This window comes from Fusarium oxysporum, chromosome 1 (genome assembly GCF_000149955.1).
Source record: "Fusarium oxysporum f. sp. lycopersici 4287 chromosome 1, whole genome shotgun sequence".
Taxonomy (NCBI): Eukaryota; Fungi; Ascomycota; class Sordariomycetes; order Hypocreales; family Nectriaceae; genus Fusarium; species Fusarium oxysporum.
The window spans coordinates 4,692,878-4,717,582 of NC_030986.1; the positions used below are offsets into that span (position 1 = coordinate 4,692,878).

Consider the following 24,705-nt stretch of genomic DNA (forward strand, 5'->3'; position numbering starts at 1 on the left):
TGTTGGCTTTCGAATCGAGACAGCCGGCTCATGTTCTACCAACATTGGATGTAAGATTATTGGCCCATGACTTTTTCCTGGGCGTTGTCCCGACTAACACATCATTGGCCCATGCCTCTGATTCAGCACAGGAATTCATTTTAGATTCTGTGTTACTCGGAAAGCCGTGTCGACTTGGACACTACAGAGGGGAGGTGCTAAAAAACGAGATACTAGGTCTTCCGAGAGCAGTGTGATAAATCAGTCTCAGTTGAACTTTAGGCTGTTTGTGAGTCGAACCATGCCTGAGAGAGGGAGGAAAGAAGCTCTCCATTGTCAAAGGTGGTGCGCCAGTCAGGTGGTGATGCTAACTACCTATATGAATGGAACTTATCATTCAAAGGTATTGCAGAAAAAGAAAAATCTGTCCCAGTTCTCTTCTCGTTGACAACAACCTTGTTAGAGTCAAACAGGCCAACCCGATGTCGTGGGCGAGTTCCCTAGTGCCCGCCCGCTTCTCCTTACGCCGTCGCAGGCTGTCCAATCTCTGATCTCTGCAAGGCTCAAGCCCTGAATCAAGCACCTTACCCTGCCTTAGACACCACTGAAATGCACCAAAACTGTCAGGGGGTGTGGTTTACGCTAGGGAGATGCTACGGAAACTAGTGCACAGAACCCCTGCCGTCCAAGGCTCGCTTTTGGATCATTGGCGCTGAACTCAGGTGTTGTTTGGCTCCAAGGCCCGCCCGCGGTTTTCGTTTCGTCCCGTTTTGGTCTTCTTTCTCCATCATCTTGTTGCTCGCTTCTCACCGATGAATTACTTGCTTCGATGAAGCTCCTGATCGGGTGTATAAATGCGTGCCATTTGCTTCGGAGGATACCGATGATCCAATTAGCTCTCTTCCCCACCAATCTGATACTCACCATTTGATGTCTCTCACAAATGGATGGGTCGTCGCCATATGTACGAATTCATGTCTAAGCTTGTATGCTCAATCCGATTGCTGCCTCCCCATAGACGTATTTCCAGGAAGTCTCAGACCAGTCTCGTCATCCTCAACATATTATCTGCGCTGGGCTGAAGGGTATATATACCAAGAAAGGTCTGATACTGGTCCATCGTGCCGAACAAGCAGTGTGAAGGGCCGGCACTTCTCCATCCAACACAGGGAATCGGGAAAGCCCTGGCCGACCCGGCATTTCGATAACCATATCAGTTCCTCAAGCCTTGATCATGGATGCAGAATTTTACCGGTTATCTCTTCTTGGTAACGTATTATTGTGAAGCCGACATGAAGATCTCCAATTCGGCGAGTCGTGTCACCGTAGCTTGGACTACTTAATCTAGGCATCAGCACGTTTGCATAGCCAACATATGATCAATCTTGCAAATCAGTGTCATTATACAAAAAAATAGTCTGCGCTTATCATATTCATACCATGTGATCAGTCGAAGCCCGACATATGCCATGGACGGCCACGTCCAAGGAAACAATACCTTTGTCACTTGGCATCTAACACCGTATTTCATCGGTTCTGGTGCTTGACTAACTCAAGCGGTCTCATGGGCAGTTTGACGTCCATTCCGGATAGCTCATGACAAGATAACTTACACCCATACTCTGTCTTCTTATAAGATGTTTAGAAAGCGGTTTCCCCAAGAAGTACATATTGATCAAGGTCTAGTGTGAGAACCGACAGGGCATTCGCTTCTTCGGGGCAGACACATCTCGGATGCAATTATTCTGGGCATCTTATCAAACACGGTTCCCTCAACCATCACTGCAGGTAGTTTCGGCCAATTGATGAATGCGTTCCCCGAAATCGACTAATGTCTGACCAGGTTTGTTCCCGACTGGCAGACAGCCTCCCAATGTTTCTTCGGATGGCACCAATCAGAGATAACGACGCTTTTCTCGTGAGGTACTCCATCATGCAAGGTCCAAGGGAGCAAGATGAAGGTTGTTGAGTTACATATCCCTGAACCTTGTCCACTTCCGCGCTAACCCAAATTACCAAAGGATTGGTTCCGAGATACCTTCGATGCAGATCCCACAGAGCCCGCAACAAAAGCCAGATCTAGTAGTGGGTTTTCAAGTCTATGCACCGTACTTCTTCATCATTTCAATGCTAGATGACATGCTACAACGGGCTTCAGAGCATGGGATAGCAGAAAGAGATGAGGTTTGTACTCGATTCTGGACTCTCCAAGATATGGTCAGGAATCATCGTCGTCTTACAATAACCTTGTTGATTGTGAGGAATCCACTCTCAGCTCATCAGCTCACTGATAGACTACATCTTAGCCGAGGCAATTCCAGGAAAAGAACCCGCTCGTTGTCCTATAGTTGGCTACATATCAGTATAGCTCCTGATCAGGCATCATAAAGATGACTACTGCAAAGCTTGCACTAATCACTTCAATGGGGGCGGCGCACCATGATCTATGGTGCCAGCCCCCAGATATTCATACCACACGTGCCATGTCTGCTGGCGCGATTCGCGCGGTAATGTTACCATCCAGCTTTAGACTCAAACCAAAACAGCAAATACATCTACTGGGACTTGCGACCGGTCGACTTTGGGTACTTTACCCGGCCGAAGTCATCAGCGCAAATGGGCTATTTCATACCTCCCGCTCCTCACCGCTTCAGTAGCCGGAGAGGCCCAGGGAAGTGGACGAACGAGTGGAGATCTCCTAAGGTATCTGTGAGTTTGGTTAAACCGTTAATAGGTGCCAGACCCAGGCGACGAGGGAGTTTGATACGAGACGAAACTTAACCGACACACCTCCATCGAACCCACAGTAGACTAGGCTGTACCATCCTGTCGGATCCCTCTATACGTACAGTACCTACATGCACCACAATACATTGGCCCACGTATGACCAGTGTAATGGGATAGTAAATGCCAATCGCCGGCCAAGAGAACAGTTACTGACAGCGATGTGTATTTCACTCTGTTCTGTCGGGATCGTCGATACAAAACATACTAACCAATCTCATCTTCAGCTGCACAACATCTATGTCTCAGCATAAACAGAAAACCATGTTGGAGTTTCCGTCTCCTTGAGGGTGTCCTAGTAATCAAGAAAGTACCAATCTCACAAGATGGAATGAACTGGGGCTGCAGCTCTCTGAGCAGGGTTCATTAGTGGTTACCTTGCACATGCTTGACCACCCACGATATAACGTCGCTGACTTCTGGTCATGCTTGAACCGTTAGGTAGCAGCGTCAGCATTTTTGGCAAGTCATTACCGGCCACCAATTGAAGTAAGCGAAAAGCTTGGTGATGCCGAAATTCGATTGCCATGTTCATTCATGCGAGACAAGTGTAATACAAGAAGCGAGTCTATCACTCGGGCTGGGCTGAGACTCCCAACTCCGCTATGACGGTACCGCACATGTACCTAATTTACACCCCGGTAATTGAGGCCCCCAGCAATCCCTGTCGGCTATGCCGCTTTGGTGTAAAGACCCGACCAGTTCCAGACTGTCGGGACAGACTGTGGGGTCTGTGAAATTGGAGTTGTGAGACTTGTATCCGTGCCTACTCCGTTCTTTCTGACTGTAGGCATTTTCACTACTGTACGTTAGTAGTCAAGCCCAAGCATATACCATGACGTCCTATACCGTTCGCCCGTATATATAGACGTTTTTGATGAGGAAAATAGGGACCCATAGTCCGTATGTAAGTGGTAACCGCTCCAGAGATGAGTTTCAGCGTCACACCAATAGGCACATTAGTACGCCTCTACACTCAAGGGTCTAAACATGTCGCGAGAACACCCCCCCAAGGACTACACAGAACAATGTGCCCCTTGCCTGTGAGTCTATATCATAATACTATTGAGCTAAGACTCGTCTGCACCGACCAGACGATCCTTCGTTTAACACCGACGCAAGAAGACGCCGAACAGACCAAAATGTTCCGCTAGGTTTCAACATACAATCCTATTGGACAAACCGAACCAACAACATAGCACCCCCTCGACACCCATTAAAAGCCACCACACGCCGGCTCGTAGCTGCAGATTGTCTGTGGTCCCAGCCCCGGGGCCGGCCCTAGACTGAGTCCGCCCTCTCACCTCACCTCACTTGCTTACCTCTCTCACTCTCACTGCCCACCTGGTACAATCCCACCGCTACGGACCAACAGCATAAGCCTAGTTCGACATAGGTTAGGCGTGACCCACTTGACATGGTTGTTTTGTACAATACTCGCTCTATGTATGTCTAAGCAAAACACGGCTTGTTTTGGAAGTGGTGAGGTTGACTACCAACATACATGAATCCTTCCACCTCGACCTTTTACTTCGCCCGGTTCGAAATACCCTTTCTGTTGAGCCGATGACGGCGGAAGCTTGTGCTGTCGTTCTCTTGCCAAGCTTATTATGCTGGCATCTTGTATATCATCTGATGATTATATTGACTCATTCAGCTTCAACTGCTACGGGCATGGTTGAGGATAAGCAATCAAGCTGCTTTCATCGAGTGCAAACAACACGAATTCCATAAGCTGCCCATGTTATTATTGCTATACCACTTGGCTTATTGATTTGGAAGCAGGGATCAATGGCCCCAATCGTAAACAGAAGCTGCCGTAAGATAACCTGATATGGTCCCAATCTGTTGGCCGCGCTGCGGCATCTGCAGCCCCGAATTTTCTTCACCGCATGTACACATGACCCGTGACCGTCTTCATATACCCTTGCTGTTCCAATCAACCCAATGGCTTTGTCCCTCTTTGACTTTGTTTTGATGTTGTTTCCCGACACCACGCCGCCGATCTGGTCGCAAGGTCCAAACCACGTCGCTTTCCAAGGCTGAGATTGGTCTAGGAACGAGGACTTTCGGTTTGAAGTACATGATTCGCCGATGTACTACCTATTGGCGGTTTGACTGTCAAGACTCCATCCTTAAGAGTGCACTTCCTATAGTTGCGGTTAGTAAATGAAACAAAATTACTCAAACTCATGCTGGAGTTGACATTGAAACGCACCACTTGTTCTTGACCCGCTGAACCTTGTCGTACATGCACAGCATGATATTGCCAAGCCCCTCATCATCAACATCATCGTCGTCTCGGTCCTCTTCTGGGTCATCGAGGTCAGAGTTGATGGCGTCATCATCTTCGTCGTCGTCATCACCTCCATCGTATGCGGCAGGTTGTTTGCCCTTGGCCACGCGTGATGTCGGGACCGACGAAGTTCGAGTTGCCTCTTTTAAAGGAAGCATCAGACCGCCGCCCTCCATGCTCTTGGCCTTGGCAAGGATTTGTTCATGCAGCATACGGTCGATCTCAACTCGCCCGAGTTCATGCAAATTGCCATCAGCAGCTCGTTGCATGAGTACACCCTCGAACTCTTCCAGATCGCCAGCGCCATCAGTCTGGCCGTTTTGAATGTGGGGCTGACCGTTGGCCGGGTGCTGCTGTTGCTGTTGGGCAGTTGCGGCGGCCATTTGCTGACGATATATCTGCTGCTGATGTTGTTGCTGGGTTAGGCCGGGCTGCTGCTGCTGATGTGGCTGCGGTAGAGCTGGTTGTTGTTGCTGGCTCTGCTGAGAGTGGCCTTGTTGCTGGTGAAGGGCGTTGATAGAGCTGGCCGCTCGCTGTCCATACTGAGCCTGCAATTGCTGAGCAGCACGATTGGCAGCTACATTGTTGTCATTCATGTTGATGTTGGTGTTGTTATTGTACTGTTGGTAGGCCATCGGGTTACCCTGTAAGCCGGGTTCTTGCTTGATAGGTACGTGAGGCTCGGTCTTGATATTGTTGCCTTCGGGCTTGATACCATTCTGCACCTGGGGTTGGGCCATTCCCGGTAAAGAAAGACCAGTTGGGTTGCTTAGCTGAGGCGAGAATTGAGCCTGAGCATGAGTCTGAGCTGGTGGAACAGCAGACGGTGGTGCTTGTGCGGGGGGGTCGGGCTTGGGGTCCCAAGGGAACTGGGCGACGTGAAGCTGAGTGAGCTTTTGCTGCCATCCCTGGTTTTGAAGCCATGTTAGCCGTTTTCTACATCAAGTATCCTTCGAACAAAAGAATGAAATTCGGGTTAATCATGGGACGAGTTCATCAACCACCTGTGTGCTTAAGCCGCATGTCTCAGCTCATTGGTGAAGCAGTGAAAGAACAAGCTCAATTAGAGACAAGGTGTGCAAATCACAGCATGTTTGGATTTGATAAGCAAAATGGAAGAGAAGGGGCAGCCATATTGGTGAGTGGGCAAAAGGCGAGGCAGTGCAGGTGTAAGACAGGTGTGTTGTGGTGATGATAGGATGATTTGGCGTGTACAAGTGGATATGAGATGATGATGGAGGGGGAGATACATTTCGAGCGAGCCAATCAGAACGTAGCGGGTGTCGGCGGAAGGAGTCACAAGGCAAGTGGCAGTCGTAGCAGGGGCTATGGGCTTAAAAGACCCAAATAGTGCTGGGTCGCCCCCTCCCCCTCCCCGTAACCCGCCAACTCCCTCTGCCCCCCTTCGCCATGCTGCCTGCGATGCGCTCAGCTTCGACCGTGAGTCGATCTTCAGTTCTCTAGGCCATTTCAAAAGAGAGTGCTGCGACTTAACGGAACCTGCTGTCTTTGGTCTCGCCATACTCGTGGAGTATGATAGTGTACGGAGTTGAAACACATCGACACTCGTCTTTGTTGATGACACAGGCTTCTCTCACCCTTTCCTTGGTGATTCCCGAGAATCAACGAGAATTGCAGGCAAAACATGAAACTCGACGAAAAGTATATCTCTTACCTGTCGCAGCTCCTCTAGCACTGATTCTTCAACGCCGCTCTCCTCGAAATCAACTCGCGAACTATTGACAACCTCATCAATGATGGCTTGGTAGACGTTTCCGACGGCCGGATTCGACATGATGATGTTATGAATGTAGTCCGGTCGATGGATGGATTTGATTAGGATATTGAGAAGACTTGGATCCTCGGTTGATGAGTCGCTGAAATGGCGTCGTCAAGCAGATGTGCCCCGATGGCAGTTCTCTATCCACGGATGACCTTGGCTCTGGCGAACGCAAGGTGCAGCTCGCGATAAGCAGCGCAAACCCGTTCTTCAGAAGAGACCTGAAAAGGACCTTTTGACGAAGAGATATTGTAGTGCGGATGTTGTTGCTGCAGTGCTCGATAAATGCACTTGATGTAGATGTAAATTCGGCACTTAGCCACGGCGATGCGATGCGCCTAGCTAGGGGCCACTGTTAAACGATGAAAGAATTGAGTTCAACTGCAATGCGAAGCAAAGACGCTTCGAATAAAATATCGAAAGAAGCAAGAGGCAAATCAGTATCAATTAATTTACTGCGTCACACGGATGCAAAATACCGAAGAGGGTCTTGTGCCAGGTCGGGGTGTTGTGCGGCTTTGTGATGTGATGTGCAGTGGGGAGAGTTGGTAGCCTCTGGGAGATTTCTGTTTCATCAACTGCTAGCTGAGCTGACTCAGCACTTCAATCCCAGCGGCCACTGGGCTTTCCAGTCCACTGAGAGGCTCCGCTCACAGGGCTGATCGAGGATGAATGTAACCTACCTCACTGGGGCTCATCTCTCTAATATTGTAACAGCTCAGATGATATCAAATTCGCAGGTAGGCCTCGGGGTGGAAGTGAATTGGAACAACGGGAATGTTAAAATAAATACTAAGGTTAGGCTTTACCACACTGAAGCTGGCCCAAGAATTCTTTCACTTGTGGATTATTGTTTTATGTCTCTTTCACTCCAGCTACATCCCTCGGTGATCTTTGGTATCGAATGCAAACCGCCACCTGAGATATCAGTAGTGCCATGTAACATGCATCACTCACCCGGCCTTATGTTCACTATTTCCTCCATGGTTGGACACTTAAAGACTCCCTATCGCTTCCTTACTCAATCGATCATTCATCTCTTTTCATACTTATTTATGTGTTGTGTATGTATCTGACATCGCCATCCATCTTCAATAAAAACTTCATGCCACCAGTCGTCTCAGTGGGTGCGCCTCAGTATTAAATACATATTCATCCAGACTGATCAGCTCCGGGTCGCTAAAAATGAGATAAAAGTACTTGAGGGTTTCACCCATCCAGAAGGACTCCATTGAGTCCACGGCACGGGGTTTCTCCTCTGTAACAGTAACATCCCATACAGCTGTATTGGCCAGCTCTGTCTTTGTCGCTTCTTCAATCGATTTGAACATAGTCCAGGCGTGCTCGGTATACTCGTTCTCGCCGGTGACCCGGTACATCATGAAAACACTCTCAATGGCCTCTGGGCGCAGGATATATCGGCGATCAGGAATATGAGTAAACCCGCCGGGAAGATGCTCGTCTTTGATAATAGCATCCGCCTGTGCTGCCTCGCCCTCCTTGATCTTTGCCTGCTTGAGGACACCTTCTTTCCACAGCTTTTCGTCCCATGGGCAATGCTCCTTGGAGTCACAGGGAACCATATAGAAAGTCTCAGGCATGATACCATGAGGAAATGCTTCATAAGTGTAGATGCAACCATTGGTAAGTTTGACTGCAGTGTCGACGTCCTGCTGGCGGTTGAAGAGTCGCCCACCTAATGCCAGCATGCCTCCAAGGAAACAGACTAGATGCTGTCCCTGGCTCTCGAGTTCCAACTGTATCTTTCCACCTTTGTCTTTGGCATGAATTTGTCCAGATATGAGAATATCTTTGTTCTCAGGCGTCATCGGTCGAAAGAAATTGTGTTCTAATGCTGCATCCATGGCCTTTTCATACATGGTTTGATAAACAGGTAGTTGTCCACCCGTTAGTGCTGCCATCTTGGGCAAGTATTCGTACACGCTGTCAGCCATTGCACCGAGGGTGAAAACGGATCCTTGGTTAAAGATCTGGCTCTTTGCATCCACAATCAGAGGCCACTGTCCAGGGAGCATGGTTGAATCTTGCTGTGCCGCCAGGAGATCCATGATAGTCTGTGAGGCGTCAAACCATTTGGCATCTCCTGTGAGTTGCGAGAGGCGTGTAAGCTCGATACACAAGCTTCCAATCTCTGCAACGAGGACACCAGCGCCAGCGATCTGATTTTTACCCTCCCCGGCAGCGTGAAAATTCCAACGTAAGACAGGCATGTGGTTGGGTGTGTCAAAAGCCTTGTAAATCATTTCACCAACCTGGACTGCCTTGCGGAGCAAACGCATATCCTCGCTAAGCTCAAAGGCAGCGAGAAAGCCACCGAGGTAACGGATAGTAGTCTCAAATATATTGACTTCTTTGAGATCCGTGGCTGTGAAGTCAATCTTGTCGACTGCATCCACGGCTTCGTAGAATTCTTGGTGCATATCCATGATCCAAAGGGTATCAAGGGAGTCAACGAGAGTAGCGGCCCAGCCGCCGAATGGATTTGCCTGGCCAGCCGAGACGGGACTGAGCTCGTCTGCCATCCAGGCATGCTTTCTGTAAGAATTCCAACATCTTGTGAAGGTCGCCTTGACAGCCTGTTGACGCTCGCGTCGCAGTTCAGCAGTACTAATGGAGAATTCAGGGAACGTGGCTTGGACCTTGGGATAGGTGACAGGAGGAGAAGTGGGCAGTGGTTGGAAGGCAGAGTGAGGATAGTTGACTTTGACGGTGTTCCAGTAATAGTTGTCATCCTGGTCTTGCCTCCACAGCGAAGTCTTTACGGGCCAGCCGTGCTTCTGGTTGTGGTTGTAAGGGCCGTGTCCATATCGGGGTCCAACGTATTCAGGGGTCCTACCAGCCCAATAGCAGAAGAGGATCACTGTCAACAGGCCGCAAACTAAAACGAGACCTCGACTGCGGAGGAGCATGGTAAAGAAATATGGGCCCGTGCCGCGTTGAGCGTCGAAAGGAATAGAGAAGAGGGTTTCGAGATGTTGCAAACAGAGATTGTCTCTCTCCTCCTTCTTTGGTGAGGTAAGGGAGAGGTAGAGATACCTAAGGTAAACTAATCTTATCCGAGGGTCTTTGTCTTACCTTATCTTTGATTTGACGCGCTGAGGTTGGTAATAAAACAGCTTGGCATTTGTACCATGTAATTTGCCCCGCCAAGCAATGGCGGTATGTATCTTATACCTTGATTCAGGTAGAGGGTACATTGCTTTAGCTCGGCGAAATTCGACCAAATATGAGCGACACTACCAACAGGACCAACACACAGTTAATGCATATCTGAACACTGTATACGTCTGCGCCGAAAACGTTTCTTAATACAGTGTCGATTGTGTAAGCGCCCGATAAATATCATCCACAAAATCAACTGAGAATGAAACAGGTTCAGCAAACTATATGATACTCTTATTGAAATTCTCTCCACTACAAGACTGTGAAATACTTTTCTGAGGAGTGGGTTCTGTTGCTCTACTTCTGCTGTGGCTAAAATGCGACTCTGCTGTTCCTGGCAGGATCTTTTGTCGTTTTTTTCTTCACATTTTTTCAAAGTAAGACACGTCAAATTCTTTCTTCATCCGGTAGTTACTATTTCCTCTTACGACCTTTTTTCGATGGAACTAGACGCATGTGTTCATCCTCGGCAGTGAGATCACGGAGCTTAACAGCCCTTGTCCAGGTAGCACAATCCTTCGATCTGCATGACGCCCATCGGGGCAAACAAAGAAGAGCTTAACAGGGGGGTGGCTACGTGAGCCGCAGTATAAACACCGACCTGGTGGAGGAACTTGTGAACCCTTGGCCATCTGTCTTCCAGGGCCCAAGGGTTAAGAAATAGATTGCAGAATCTTTTCCATGAATTGTACACATTCTAGGCCTGACTTCGAGGCCTGAGCTTCATGATAATAGTCCTAAAACTTGTCATTAACATATGATAGGGTGGCAAAGAAACTTCAGGCTAGTTGCACTGCATTGTAAGTATATATCCTTCCATTCTCTTGCACCCTATAACTGGGCTCTTGTAATGCTTGACAATGCAAAGCTGGAGATAGTTCATGTCAAGTGACATGACTAAGTACACCAGCGCAAGAATGAATAACAGTGTCTGAAATGGCCTTAAGTTGCTGATTCCGTCATGCCATCTTAAGCTACCTACATATGCCGGACTCGACTCAGTATAAACCCCAGCCGTAGAGCAGTCCATTCTATGTGCAGCCACTTCTTTATGACTCACAAGTTGTTCAAAGCTGCTATGCCTCTTTGTCTATCATGCAGGCAGATGTTCTTTCAGCACTTGATTCTTTCAGTACTTGATTCTTTCAGTGCCTGATTTGAGATAAGAAAATGTCGATAGAATATTGCTTACGCGTTTCTACAATAACTAGAGTGTATGACGATTCCTAGCTACCAACCTTTATTTGCTTGATTAATTTGTGAGAACATGGGTTAAGCTGTTCAGCCAGATGTGACTACAAGTACGGACACTCTAGTCAAAAGTAAGAACGCAGTATAGCGGTAAACTGGTAAATGCGTAGGTGCTTTTGATCCCAAGCCTGCCGCTTGGACCCTATTCGAGGGACACGCTTGCTGGCGGATCCTTGTTTAACCTCCTCCATCTCGCTATTTTAGGTAAGGTATACTTGTTTGGACGGACAAGCTACAGCATGGACCTGCCCTTATGAGCTACTATTGTTCCCCTTGGGACAAGTCATAGGTGGTGTATGAAACGTCTCGCCATCTAGAAACATAGAGATAAAACAGAAAAGGTGCTCAAAAAGAAACAAATTTGGGACCAAAGACCCCAGGGCTATGACAGTCCTCAATGATTACCAGTATGATAGAGGTTGCAGAATAATTCTCGTGAGCAATGAGAAAGGAGTCACTCGCCTGGTCCTACATATTCCGAAAGTTGCCGTAATCATAATCTACCATTTGGCAGTCAGTCGGTGATTAGTGAGAACTTGGAAGAATTTGACGGCACATATTGTCCAGCTAGTAAGAAGGAGCGACGTTACAGGCGCCATAACAAAGAAAAGCAACGGGATCACTTGGTACTGGTTATGATAACTGTATGAGAGCAGGATTGACTGGCATCAGTGGTGATTTATTCCCTACCTGGTGACTTGACGGGACTAGGGTTGGAACTATGGAACTCACATCAACATGGCCGTAGGGAGTAACAAAGGGCGTTCAATGCTAAGACACTCAGCCATACCTTAGTGGGCGCCGAGGTACTTACTATCACATGATCAAATTGGCCTTGCAGTACAATGACAGTCAAAAGAGTATCTGACGTTAAACGAATTTAAAAATAATGCTCGAGGCATTTTAATTTCATTTTAATTCCAATTCCTATCCGATCTCCATGCATAAAAACAGATCCCAAACGCCCACAACTAACACAGGGAGTCCACCATCAAGGCGACTCCATGCTCCAGAACTTCCAATAGCGCTGTGATGCAATGATGCGTCCATCGTAATTTCATGACCATTCCGTTTCGTTCGTCTCTGCGTGGAGAAGCACTTTCATACCACGAGCAGAGGGGCAGGCAGACACCCCAACTCCGTGCTTCAAATACAGAGAACCAGATACTAGTGAAAGGTCATACCTACCGTGGTCCAGTGGGTACTGGTACTTATCGGATGGTCATCTGCTTAGCCATGGACGCCTTGCTCGACGCGCCAGAGGCACCAATGCCAGCGGTGGCACCAGCCTTCTTCTCAAAGATCTTCCAGAACTTGAGGCTCTCGTCAGCAGCTAGTGGGTTGTTAGTATACTGCTAGTTAAAGTTTGAACGTCTGAACTTACCAGCTGTTGCAAGCATCTGGCCGTCAGGGCTCAGGCAGCTGTGGAGGACTCGGCTCTCGTGGGCGGGGATCTCAACGGTACGGACAAGGGTGGGGTAGCTCCAGATGCTGAGAGAGTTGTCAGGGAAACCGCTTGAGCTGACGATCTCGCGGTGGTGGGGGCTCCAGCGAAGAGAAGTGACCTGAGAACCAGTGTCGATGCTGTTGACGCGAGCACCCGAGGTGGAGTTCCAGAAGTGAATGTGACGGTCGTAAGAGCCGCCACCAGTAGCGAGGAGGTTCATGTTCCAAGGGCACCAAGAGAGGGCCTTGACAGCAGCCTTGTGGTTGGTCTTGGTGAACTTAGGAACAGACAGAGATCGGGCATCCCAGATGGAGACGAGGTTGTCGTTGCCGCCAGTAGCGAGCTGAGCGCCATCGGAGCGCCACTCAAGTCCGCAAACCTCGGATGTATGGGAGACGAGCTCAGCAACCTTGTGCTCGGCAATGCGAACATCGTGGTTGTAGACAAGACCGCTACGAGCACCGGTAGAGAGAAGGTGCTTGTTCCACCCCATGACACCGACACGTGTATCATGGCCGAACATGCTTCGAATCTTCTGGCCCTCCGCAACGTCCCAGATCTGGACCTCGCCAGTTCCCATACCAACACTGACATAGGCGCCATCGCCAGACCACTTGACGCTGCTGACATATGTATCAGGAGTGGTCTCAAGGAGACAGCTAACACTACCTTCATCGGCAGACCAGACGTAGACATTGCGCTCAAGACCGATAGCGACCTGGTTACCAGAGCTCCAGTCGAGGAGGTTCAGGTAGTAGTCGTCCACGAGGCCAGGAGCATCAAGGACACGCTCAGGGGCAGTGGCAATGCGGCGGCGGAGTTGAGCGGAGCTGGAAGTCGCAGACTTGAGGGGGCGGTTGTACTGTTGTCGCAGGTCAATTGGCTTGGAAGACTCGGGGGCAGCAGGCTTGAACTCGAGGATGCGAGTGTTTAGGCTAACACCACAAGCATTGGCAAGGGAATCTTGGTAAGCCACAGTGTTAGGGGAGGGTCGAGAGTAGTTGTCAGGCTCATCATCGTTGATGTTGAGGCTCTCGAGAGCAGCCATGGCTTCGTCAGCAGCAGCAGAGAGAACAGTAGAGCTCTCGGAGCTGCTGCTCTTGGGGCGTTGCCTATCGGGGAGATCAAGCTTGCCAGAACCAGCGTTGGAAATGGCAGAGCTTGCGCCACGGTTGGGGATAAATCGGTCGCCACCATAGTTCAGAGTAGTCTTAGCAGTCTTGGAGCGGAGGCTCTTCTTGGACTTTGTGCTTGAAGGGGTCTTGGTGGTGTTGCCAGTCCCAGTGAGGGTAAAATCAGAGACGCCAAGCTCAAGAGCCTTCCGGGGAGTCTGAACACCACGGGCGATGTTGGACTTGGGGGAGTCACGGTGAGAGGACTTTGTAGTAGATCGAGCAAGGTGAGACATGAGGTTACCGCCATATGTAGAGCGCCCGGATGGCCTAAACTCGTTGCTAGACTGTCTTTCGGGGGTAAATGGGGAAGAGTTCAGGTTGACGGGGACGTTCGTGGTGGATGACTGTTGGCGGGGAGAGGGAGTCAAAGGCATGCGCCCGCCAGCGGTACGGGCTGAGAATAGTCCCTTGTGGGACTTGACAGGCGTCGACAATGCTACAGAAGCCATTATGAATTTTGCGATATGATGACCTGTGTATCAAACAAGGTATAGAAAGGTGAAGAGCGTGTAAGTGGGACTCTAGACGAGTGACCCAAAGCTGGATGGTATATCGAGCCTTGATGCTATCGAACGAGGTCCAACGAGGGGCTCCTAGTAATTAGTATACCTGTACTGAGATCAATGATCGATAAAAATCGAGGCTGTCTTCACAAAGATATAACGAAGTTGGGGGGCGATCAAATGGCCTTGGCGATAGGATCTAGCAAGCTTTGAAATTTCTTGTAAGAAGCGTTGGATGAGAGGTCTGCAGTAGAGCACAAGGCTATAGCGAGGAATTAAAGTGATTGAGGAGGGGAGCGAGTTGTAGATGGTGATCATGAGGAGAGATTCATTCACAAGCTGAAGCTCATGACGGTTACCTTTTATTTACTTATGCCCCTCCGAGCTTCTGGCCGGGCAACCACTAGACATATAGTCGGACCTGAGTTGCTCCCGCTCCGCGACCCTGCCAACGTAGACGAGCCAATTAGATTACGAGAACACAACGCCTCATCAGCCTTATCCTTGCCTGGCGCGATGACCAAATTTCTCTTACAGTAGACGCGGCTCCAAAAGGGCAGGGGGGCCTTTTCTCTTTGTCTGATGCATCACCGGCCGCATTTAACACCATCCACTTTCACATACACTTTCTTCACCGACCCGACGGCTCAACCTCGACGACGTGGCTTGTGTATTGTGCTCGTTTCTTGTGCTCAACCTTTGTCCCTCTTTTTCTCCGTCCACTCAGTCTCAACGGCAGCACAACGTTGTGAGATGTGCAGCCAACGCCACTGATCGCTCGTCGAATTTACAATTCAAGCCATGGCTCAACCTTCAACCCCCGGACAATCTATCTTTGGCGGGCCTACCCCTGTCGCCGGAACAACGCAGGCCTTGGGTGCTGTCAACCAGACCTCATCTACCTCGACTTCGCTGCAACCGACGCCGACGCCGCCTTCGGCCACTTCGTCGTCTAACAATACCTACATCATGCCAAATTCCCCTGCAAAGGGTCGCAGCGTCGCCGATGGATACCGACCCAAAGTCACCCGCACGCTAGGCCAGAGACCCGCTTGTCTAGTAAATGCTTCAGTGACGTATTGTGGGAATAATCAAATATATGCTTTTGGAGGGTTCGACCAATATACCGATGAGGTGTATAATCACGTGCTGAGGCTGGACCTCGTTAGCCATCAATGGAGTCTTGTTGACAACTATGGTGATATTCCAGGAGTTCGGATGGGTAAGCTACACAGAAAATCACCGCGTTACAGATGCTAATATTGTCCAGGACACACTGCGACCTTGTATCAGGGAAACAAACTCTTGGTCTTTGGCGGCGAGAACGAACATCGAACATACCTTTCGGACCTTATTGTCTTTGACCTCAAGACCGCCCACTGGACTCAGCCACAAGTCTCAGGCCCGATCCCGAAAGGTAGAGCGAGACATGCTGCTGTCTTACACGAGGACAAGCTCTTCATCATTGGTGGCATAACTGGCCAGAACAACTATGTGTTAGATGACATTTGTTACCTCGATTTGAAAACTTTTACCTGGTCTAAGTCTTGGCGTTTTGTTGGTCGTTTCGACCACTCGGCTTATATCTGGGGCGACCGAGTCTGGGTATTTGGAGGTCTGAGTGAGGACATGGACAAGATCAGCGATCTGTGGTGGTTAGATCTGAAAGGAAACCCGCAATTTGATTCCCGACCTCAAATAGGCATCTTCGATCGAGGTTCTCTGTCTACTCGAGCTAGTAGCTCTCCCCGACCTCCATACACCATGGCCCAGGCTCCTGTTGTAGGAGCTTCTGGCTACGCCGCCAACTCTCGCACAGCCCAGGTCAACCCGCCTTCAATTCAAATGAAGACATACGCGCCTGTGGCCCCGGGGTCTATATCTGCTCTCAAATTCATGTCTGGTCCCTCGATTCCCTCTCAGGGCTCGGGTCTTCACTTTCATGCCTACTCTTCGGGTACCCTTCTCGATTTTGTCACACCTGCGGCGACTCTCACATCGAGAGAATGTTCTTTGTCAGCCCTGGACCTTGGCACGCTTCGCTGGACGAAGCTTGCTGGAGGGCGGGAGATCTTCAAAGCGGGTTACAGGTGGCATTACTGTTGTATGAATGAGGATGGCACCAAATCCTGGTTACTAGGATGTCCAACTGACCCTGCTCCGGGCGACATAGGGCCCAACGGCTATGAAGAATATCTTAGGTAAGGCCAGTTCTATCTCAAAACCTGATGGTATGGCTGACATGATTTGACAGCGATATTATGGAAATTGACCTGCGACGATATGGCTTTCTGGGCGATAATTTGACACCAGAACCAAGGGTAGAGTCAAGGCCATCTGCGATGACAAGAGCCGTGGATCAACCTTCTAAAGGATTAGGTTCAGATCTAGCGAAGCTCTTCAACCAGCCACCTGAGACAGGCAGCGGGAACTGATTTTGTCGTTACTGCGCTGGCTGGTGATTACGATGACGACGAGGCTCTGAGCTCCGGTCTGATTCGAAATGACGAGACAACAGCGCGAAACGAGAGCTGGCTCTCAGCAGACGCGCCGACCTCACAGCCTATTCATGTTCACAAGCTCATTCTCCAAGCGCGTTGGCCACACTTTGCGCGTCTTTACAACGCCCAGATGGCTGAGTTTCACACCAAAAAGATGCACATCCCCGAGCCTTACAGTGTAGTCAAGGCCTTTCTCTACTATTTATACACAGATAGCATCCGTGGTACCTCGGACAACGATAGTGACGCAACCACGGCGCTCTCTGATGTGGCAGGCCTTCTGGTAATGTCCAATATCTACAATATCCCTCATCTTCGCCTGCTCTGTGTCAATAGACTTGCCAAAGAACTCGATGTCGACCATGCTTGTATCATATGGTACTGTGCAGGGCTCGCTAATGAAGAGTGGTTGCGTAAACGTGCCGCAGGATTCTGTATGACCCACTGGGGCCGTATCGTCCGGACCCAGGGATTCCTCCGTTTGCCGCGCACTGCACTCGTCGAGCTTTCACAAGAAATCGACATGGAAGGACGTATCATCGGCGGAGAAGAACTCGAATGGGGTGGCATGAATGATAACATGGGACACGATGCTCGTAAGGGGAGCATAAGCAGTAACCAAACCCATATGATCGAGTCTGAAGCCGATGACGACGATGGCATGGAGATGACATGAAAACTTACATGTACAATTGCTGTTGTCTTGGTGACTGACCGAAGGATTCTTATCCTCTATCCTGTGAATCTCAGCAATTTCTTCATACTCGCAAAGTCGCCGATTCGCTCGATACCATTAAAGCACCTGCCGAAATAGGCACCCTCTTTCTGGTCCTGCTTTCATTACCTATATCAAGTTCACCTGGCCTTTCTACTCCGCATTCAGCTGCAGGATGGCCGGTAAGAAGCACAGTGACACTTTGGTAAACTTTCCGCAAGGATAGGGCAGCACATTATGCATCTGCATCGTGCAATGCCTATATTATAGAGTTTCTGTCCAGTGGGGTGTAAACGACTGTTGTTTCCTATTCTTTGTTCAAGTTGGCTTCTTACGCATTGCGAGGCGTTTTGTATCTGCACAGCGAACTAGTTATAAGCTATGGTCTCGTAAAATCAGATAGATATGTCAAATACACGATACCCTTTATCCCCGTTTACTCTGTCTGATCTCAACTCGCAAATTTGTCTCCCCAGCCCTCGCAATCTCTTCCAGAAATACAGAGCGTGGTAACCCCTCGATGTCCACTCAGTACGTCTGACGGGTTCATCCGGTTTGTAGTTCTTGTTTCAATATGGGCTGTGATGCTGATGTTGGCGAAAAGAATCACTTATCTGGTCAATGCACAAATGCAGCCAAGAGCAATTAGAATTATTGTCTAGCAGCATCAGCAAGTCAATCATTTCTTTTACTAAGTTAGTACTCGGTAACATCTTAATCTTGGTGATGGACATCTCAAAAACAATCCTATTCACTTAAAGGGCGTGTGACGCTGTCCAGTCTATAACCTCGCTTTTCATTGTTCGACCGACTCCAGCCATCCTCGCTTTTAATATAATGTCAGTACAAGATGATGGCAATTGCTTTGCCAACAATAGTCAAATACTGAACAACAGTAGTAGTCAAGAACAAGTGTGATCATGCATCGCCCTCACAAACAAAACAAAAGGGAAGACCGCCCGAATTTCCAGGGCACCATGCAAATGCCATCTTTCCCAACCTAACATCTAAGGACCCCTTATCAACTTTTGAAAATAAAACCAGAAAGCAGGAAAAAGAAAAAGAATAGCCCATTTCCACGTGCCAGGCCAGCCAGCATATCAGCACATGCGTCTGACTCGAATTAGACATCGAGTATCAATAGATCCAGCTAACGCGTACCCAACCACGAGAATTTCCAACACATGGCATGTTTATCTTAAGTGAAACAACAGTTGCAGAAACTGAGGTCAGACACTGGACTTTTGTTTGCAGTTGAATATCGGAGTTAGAAAAGTGGTGTGTCTTTCCCCAGTGGTTGAGGCCGTCTTATTACGGATCGTTAACGCTGATGTAAGATGTTGAAAAATCCGGGTACGAGACAGAATGCAAATGCCCGGGAGGGAGGTATTGGCGATAAAGAGATACTGATAGCGCATATAAAATCAATATGGTATGCCGGAAAGAGTCGAGAGTTTTTACCAGCAGTGCACTGGATTCAGCTGCTGGAACCCAAGGCGTCGCTCGGAAATGTAGAAGTTTCACTTCCTTCGGCGCTCTCACTCGAAGTCTTGGCAGCGTGCTGTATACTATTGCATCATCTGATCTTCTCCTATTCCCGGCAAGTTCATACCTGCTGCGAGAGCCTGAAGCTTGAAGTCAGGATTGCAGGGAAGGGAATGAGCCTTATGCTGTCGGAAAATGTTAGTATGTAATGGACCTTGAATCTAGAATTTCGTGAGGAAACTTACGTATTTCAGTCCATTCAAGTTTTTATATCGTTTGCCGCATGTTTCACAGCTAAAAGGCTTCTCCTTCTCCATTCCCAATGTTCCGGGGTAAGGGGCACTAGTTTCTGGGTTGACGATAGAAAAGGTACCGTCTCCATTCTCGTGAAGTTGTTGGGTTTGATGGCCATGAGTTTTGTGGTATCTGTAAGCAAGTTAGCAAGCATATTCAAGATCGAAATACAGTCGAACGCGTTGAGTCAGAACTTACTTCAGACCGTTCTGATTTTTGTACGCCTTTTCGCAGCCAATAACTGGACATTTGAACGGCTTGTGCTCTTCAGGCATCATCATGCTCTGTAAACGCTGCATAAGAATCTTGTTGGCCTGTGGATCGTTCAACTGGGCTTGGTTAATGCCTAGCTGTTGCAATTGTGCCTGGATGGAACGGTTCGCAGCAGGGAAAGCACCAGTGGAGCTGAAAAGGTGTTTCCCAGGATCGTTTATGCAAAAATTTGAATCACTATTGTTCTGGTTTCCGCCAAAGCTCATATCGCCGATATCGTTCGTGTTGCCACCCATAGGCATACCTGGTAGGTCTTCCTCCATATCGACTTGCTGGGTGTGTGGTACTTGTCCTTGGGTGGTAAGAGTAGGGGTATTGACGGAAGAGACTGTGGGGTTGTTCTGCAGGCCAAAGCTGGCAGCAGCGGGAGTGGGTGGCTGAGAGGTCCGTAGGCCCTGTGTAAGACCAGAGGTGTTCATGTTCAGCTCGGGCCTCTGCTGCTGACCAAAAAGTTGTCTCGTTTGGGACATTCGCTGGCTATCGTCCATCTCCATCGTGCCAACAGCATCGTCCATTTCCATATCTGCAACAGCATCCATCTCATCATTCAGGTTTGACGCCATTGCAGAGCCTCCATGCGCATCATGGGGCGCCTGTTGGCCGCGGTTATGTTGTCCAAGTTGGTTCGTTGCGAGGGAACTGCCGCCTGGCGCTGCCGACCCAGCTCGAGACATCGACATCCGAGGGGCGTTAGGCAGCCCCAGCTGAGAGAATTGAGAAAAGGCATTATTTCGGGCTGTGTTCGGGCTAGGTTGCGTGTGGGCTTCCTCGTAATGTTGTAGCAAGTCGTGGAGATTGGGCAGAATCTTGCCGCAGCAGGTGAAATCTCGCATGAAGTTGGCCTCCAACTTGGGCAGATAGGAAGATGAGTGAAAGGAAGGAGACTGGTGAGTTCCGAAAGGCGAGGTGCCTGCCATCATAATACTATAGGACCACGATATTAGTAAACTGCAACCTCAAGTGCGATGAAACATCGGGCATGATCGATTTCTGACGCATGTGGGCTGTCGCAGGACAAGAATGGGGCCCGAAGCTTAGAAACGGCTTGCCACAATACATGCTCAGTCGTCTTCGTAAGCGATGATAGTCGCAGACAAGCCGAGGTTTCGTGCTATAACCCATATCGCTTTGATCAAGCGGAACAGGGTTGAGCTCAAAGCAAGCAAAGGAAGCCTGATCGTGACAGAGAAGTGGCCGCTCGGCCAAGGAGCCAAAGCGAGGGCAATGCTTCCAGTACAGGATGATGATGAGGATAAAAGTATGCAGTGAGGTAACTTACTCGTCTCTGACAAAACTACCAAAAGACATGCCTCCCCAGCTCATGCCACCTCCCATAAGGCTGCCAGCAAGAGATTCTCTTCTATTGCGGTTCGCATTGTCACCACGGTTGGAATTATTCATCGATATGGGCTTAGGGCCAGCGCTGACAAAAGAGTCCCGGCGGCCCATAGAAGGGTCGAGGGATGGCCCGGTAGTCATGGTGATTTCGGTGTCTTCAGGAAGTGTATAGTCGAATGGTTGAATGGCAATGTCGCGATTGCTGATGTGAAAGTCGGTATCAACGATTTGGAACTCTTCGGTGAGGTCGACGAAGGAAGTGTTGGTGGGAATACAAGGATCAAAGTCGCCGATGGAGAGTTGGGGGGTAGCAGCTTTAGCGGTAGTAATAGTACTCGATAGCACCGAGGCAGCGGCTGGAACAACGGATTTAGAAGCAATGTTAGCGTGAGCGCCAGGCAGAAAATGGCCCGTGGTAGGGGTCTCGGGCTGGGGCGACGGCGACTGCGACTGCGTCAGCGAGCTTGAGCCCGAGTTGATGAGCGACCCTGGAGAGTCAGGGTTATCAGCAACGGCGGCGGCGAAGTGGGCATGGGCGCTCGAGTCACAGGCACGGTTGTTGCTGTTGGCGTTGGCGGTGGCGGCGGAGACTGCGGCCGAGGGGGCGAGACCTGATGAGCGAATGGCGTTGGTAGGATCCCGCATCCTGGCACTCTTGGTGGAGTTAGACGCACGCGGCTCCTGGGTTCCCACAGTGTTGCCTGGCTTCTGGAACAACCTGCCGAACAACTTCCCCATGTCGAATGAAATATGAATGGTAAATCTGATGATATTAAAGTGCTGTGATGTTTCTTAGGATGAAGGTGGGGAGAAGTATAAAGGTGGTATCGACAAAGAACTGGGAGTACCTTAAGGTCGAGGTAGGCGAGGCAGCCTGAAAAGGCCCTGCTAAGCTGGGAGAAGACAACAGCAGGAGCGGTAGGTTTGCAGGTGCGCCCTGTGTAGGTTGGTGTCATCCACCTGCCACTACCAAGAAAGTACCTGAGGTGAGCACAAGATGGTAGGAGAGATTCAGGTACCGATGTCCAATCACACCAGGTCAGGTCAGGAAAGGTGCTATTCCCAGGTGCTTCTGTGTTGTGGACGGTTTCGTCCAAGACGGGATGGGTTAGACCGGGCTTGGCGTGATGCTGTCCAGGGATTCTAGTCACTCACTAACCGCTGTATGGTTTTAGTGCGTGCTGTTGCTCTGGATTCTTTGGTGGATTGTGATAAATCGACCAACAAGCTTGTGTGAGGGGCAGGATACCTCTAGTACTCCAAATAGGTGAGAAGGAAGGCTTAGAGTAATAGAATGGCAGGCAATTTGGCTTTTCAAGAATATCTCTCCACTTGAAAGGTTGTGAAATAGAAGTGCCTGCCTGTGGCCCGGCGCTGGATGAGTCTTTGGTCGGCTTTCAGCGGTCAACCTAGGTAACCTATGCGAGGACTCCCACGCAGCCACGCATCGACGACTGCTCTTTTTCTGAGGCTTCTGGGTAGGTAGCTGTGCTACGAGTGGTGATATTTGTACCGCGAACGAGGTTCTCAAATGGAAGTCAAATTCTACTTGGGGAAACCTTATTGCTGACTCAGGCCGCGTCGCTGCGACCTATCCGATGAAGAGTTGTTGGAGGTATAAATCGATGACAATTTAATAACGTACAAGCATTGCTGTGTGAAGTAATTACTGACGATTCAGTTGCGTCGGAGGAAGTCGATTAGGGGATCTGACAGGCAGTGCCAGCGAAAGCACTACTGCAAAATGATCAGTTCGAAGGGTTGGGGTGGGTGGGTGGGTGATGTGTAGATGATGTGAAAAGGATATGAACATGAACCCAGACTGGCGATGAAACTGAGCATGAAAGAAACTCAACGGTATGTCTACAGATATAAAAAGTGAACAGTAGTTAGTCCGAATAAGTAAGCACGAGGCGTCTCCTCAATTGGATGCTCTATAATATATCATCATATCGTTACATACTCAAGATTCGAAAGAGATATGACGAAGATACGACAGGGCAGCTCTCAGACGCCCACACAACCACTACGCCTCTAGTAAAAGTGACTTACCGCAACTTTCTTCCTAGTACAGATAAGAGATGATCAAGGGATTATCGCCTATTCCTTGGTTGGGTTTCTCCAGTAGACGCTTCTGTTGCAGACTTGTAGTTGATACTGGTTCGTACCATATGACGATGTACTTAACCCACGCATATATAAACCGATCAACCGTTGATATGTGACACCTTATTTGTTTCTGTTCTCGATCATTCTTACACTTCTTTGAGCTTATAAAGTTCTCGCAGCAATAAGGGCGGGAGCTTGATAAGTCCCTTAGAGTTAAAGGTAAAAGAGCAGGTGATGATGCAAGGTTCATGGGTTTCTGTATTGAATCGCCAAACGAAACATGACAGCCAATCAGTAGAATCAAGGATCAGGGGTTCACGAAGGGCGGAGGGGGAATTACCGAGAATGAGCAAAAAAGCATCAGCTGGTGTGGGGGGCTCCAACCTGGACATACTGGTGCCAGAACAGCAAGCCCTTGCACCAGGTTGTGTAGGCAGTTAGTTGAGGCCAACGCACACGACAAACACCGCATTCAACGCGGTGTTTCCTCAAACCCCTTTATCCAACAATATGAGTACCTAGTTAGCCTCGACCTAACTAGAATAATATTTGCAGTGTTTCTCTAACACTGGAATAGTCTATCCGGGATGGAAAGGTACGGCACAAAGTGGATTTTAGGCATTGAGTAGTGAGTGCAGCTGGTCGAATAAAGCCTGGAAACGAAAATGGCAATATGTATGGATAGTTCGGGAAAATCTCTTTAAATTACTGTATCAGTTTTGGATCATTTACAGAATTGCTTGACACTTAAAAAGCATAATCAATGCCGTCTTTCACTACATCAAGGAGCCGAGTACACGACAACGTCTGGTATCATCATACATACTACCTACCATAAGGTTGCCAAGTCGAGGCTCAACAAATGGTACACATGGGCCACTAGTCCCTTGACCCACGAGTCCCAGCTGTACCTAGTCCTACCATTGCAACGCTGCTCAACACTACATATTCGGGCCTCAAAGCGCTAATGTGTATGGAACCTGTTCGAGGACTGGATCCCAGCTTACGAGTTACATGAGCTCTCAATATAAGATTCATGTGGAAGCTGCGGCAACCGCGTCGATACACCGCAGGTCTTCCTAAGATCTTCATGAAAAGCATGTCCTAGCCCAGAATAGCAAGAATCCGGTCCCAATTCCAAGCTGATGGATCGTGATCGAAGGTGGTGTTCATTCTGGCGTCAATTAAAGATGCGGAAGACAAGAGGGAAAACGGGTCCCACTCATCCAGCCACAAAACGTGGCATATTAGTGTACTCCCATGGATTATTACCTACTGGTCTCGAATGCCGACAAAGACCTCGGTCTGTTAGATCAATTTTACCTATTCACACTTAGACACTCAATCAATAAACCAGACTTCTGGTGGAGATGGCTACTAGGTTGAGTGGATCCACTGGTATTTTGCCAAGACATAGTGAACTGCGCATTTGCTAAAGGCAGTTTCAGTGTCGTATCAAACTCTAGCCAAACTATTGTACTAGGTACACTACGAGGTCGAGAGATTGCTAGGTCGCGTTAGGAAGCAAGATGCCCGATTGCGTCGTAGACCATCAGGAAACGATTTCCATGCTCATGATCAGCATCTGCAA

General features: G+C 49.0%; 5 protein-coding genes across 7 annotated transcripts; 1 reads left to right on the forward strand and 4 right to left on the reverse strand.

The window, feature by feature from the left end:
• Window positions 1–3,963: 3,963 nt before the first annotated feature.
• Window positions 3,964–7,409, reverse strand: FOXG_00976 (uncharacterized protein). 3 transcript variants are annotated; one of them, XM_018377676.1, is made up of 3 exons: window positions 6,736–7,409; window positions 4,983–5,968; window positions 3,964–4,914 (listed from the first exon to the last, which is right to left on the reverse strand). In XM_018377676.1, exons 1-3 carry the CDS (start codon window positions 6,853–6,855, stop codon window positions 4,818–4,820), a joined length of 1,203 nt encoding a protein of 400 aa, XP_018233437.1. In that variant the 5' UTR covers window positions 6,856–7,409; the 3' UTR covers window positions 3,964–4,817. The 3 variants fall into 3 exon arrangements, with proteins under 3 accessions (XP_018233437.1, XP_018233439.1, XP_018233438.1); XM_018377678.1 differs by having other exon boundaries at window positions 4,983–7,409; XM_018377677.1 differs by having other exon boundaries at window positions 3,964–5,968; window positions 6,736–7,384.
• Window positions 7,410–7,580: 171 nt separating this feature from the next.
• On the reverse strand, window positions 7,581–9,936 carry FOXG_00977 (uncharacterized protein). The gene has a single exon (XM_018377679.1). The coding sequence runs from the start codon at window positions 9,768–9,770 to the stop codon at window positions 7,944–7,946; it is 1,827 nt and encodes a 608-aa protein (XP_018233440.1). The 5' UTR covers window positions 9,771–9,936; the 3' UTR covers window positions 7,581–7,943.
• Window positions 9,937–12,111: 2,175 nt separating this feature from the next.
• Window positions 12,112–14,765, reverse strand: FOXG_00978 (cell division cycle 20, cofactor-APC complex). Its single transcript, XM_018377680.1, has 2 exons — window positions 12,659–14,765; window positions 12,112–12,607 (listed from the first exon to the last, which is right to left on the reverse strand). The coding sequence occupies exons 1-2, from the start codon at window positions 14,343–14,345 to the stop codon at window positions 12,486–12,488; spliced, it is 1,809 nt and encodes a 602-aa protein (XP_018233441.1). The 5' UTR covers window positions 14,346–14,765; the 3' UTR covers window positions 12,112–12,485.
• Window positions 14,766–15,200: 435 nt separating this feature from the next.
• Window positions 15,201–17,576, forward strand: FOXG_00979 (uncharacterized protein; the record flags this gene model as incomplete). Its single annotated transcript, XM_018377681.1, has 4 exons — window positions 15,201–15,621; window positions 15,670–16,600; window positions 16,654–16,778; window positions 16,825–17,576. 4 exons carry the CDS (start codon window positions 15,201–15,203, stop codon window positions 17,574–17,576), a joined length of 2,229 nt encoding a protein of 742 aa, XP_018233442.1.
• Window positions 17,577–19,183: 1,607 nt separating this feature from the next.
• On the reverse strand, window positions 19,184–21,743 carry FOXG_00980 (uncharacterized protein; the record flags this gene model as incomplete). The annotated part of the gene is made up of 4 exons (XM_018377682.1): window positions 19,184–19,285; window positions 19,346–19,526; window positions 19,593–20,591; window positions 20,947–21,743. 4 exons carry the CDS (start codon window positions 21,741–21,743, stop codon window positions 19,184–19,186), a joined length of 2,079 nt encoding a protein of 692 aa, XP_018233443.1.
• Between the last annotated feature and the right edge of the window lie 2,962 nt (window positions 21,744–24,705).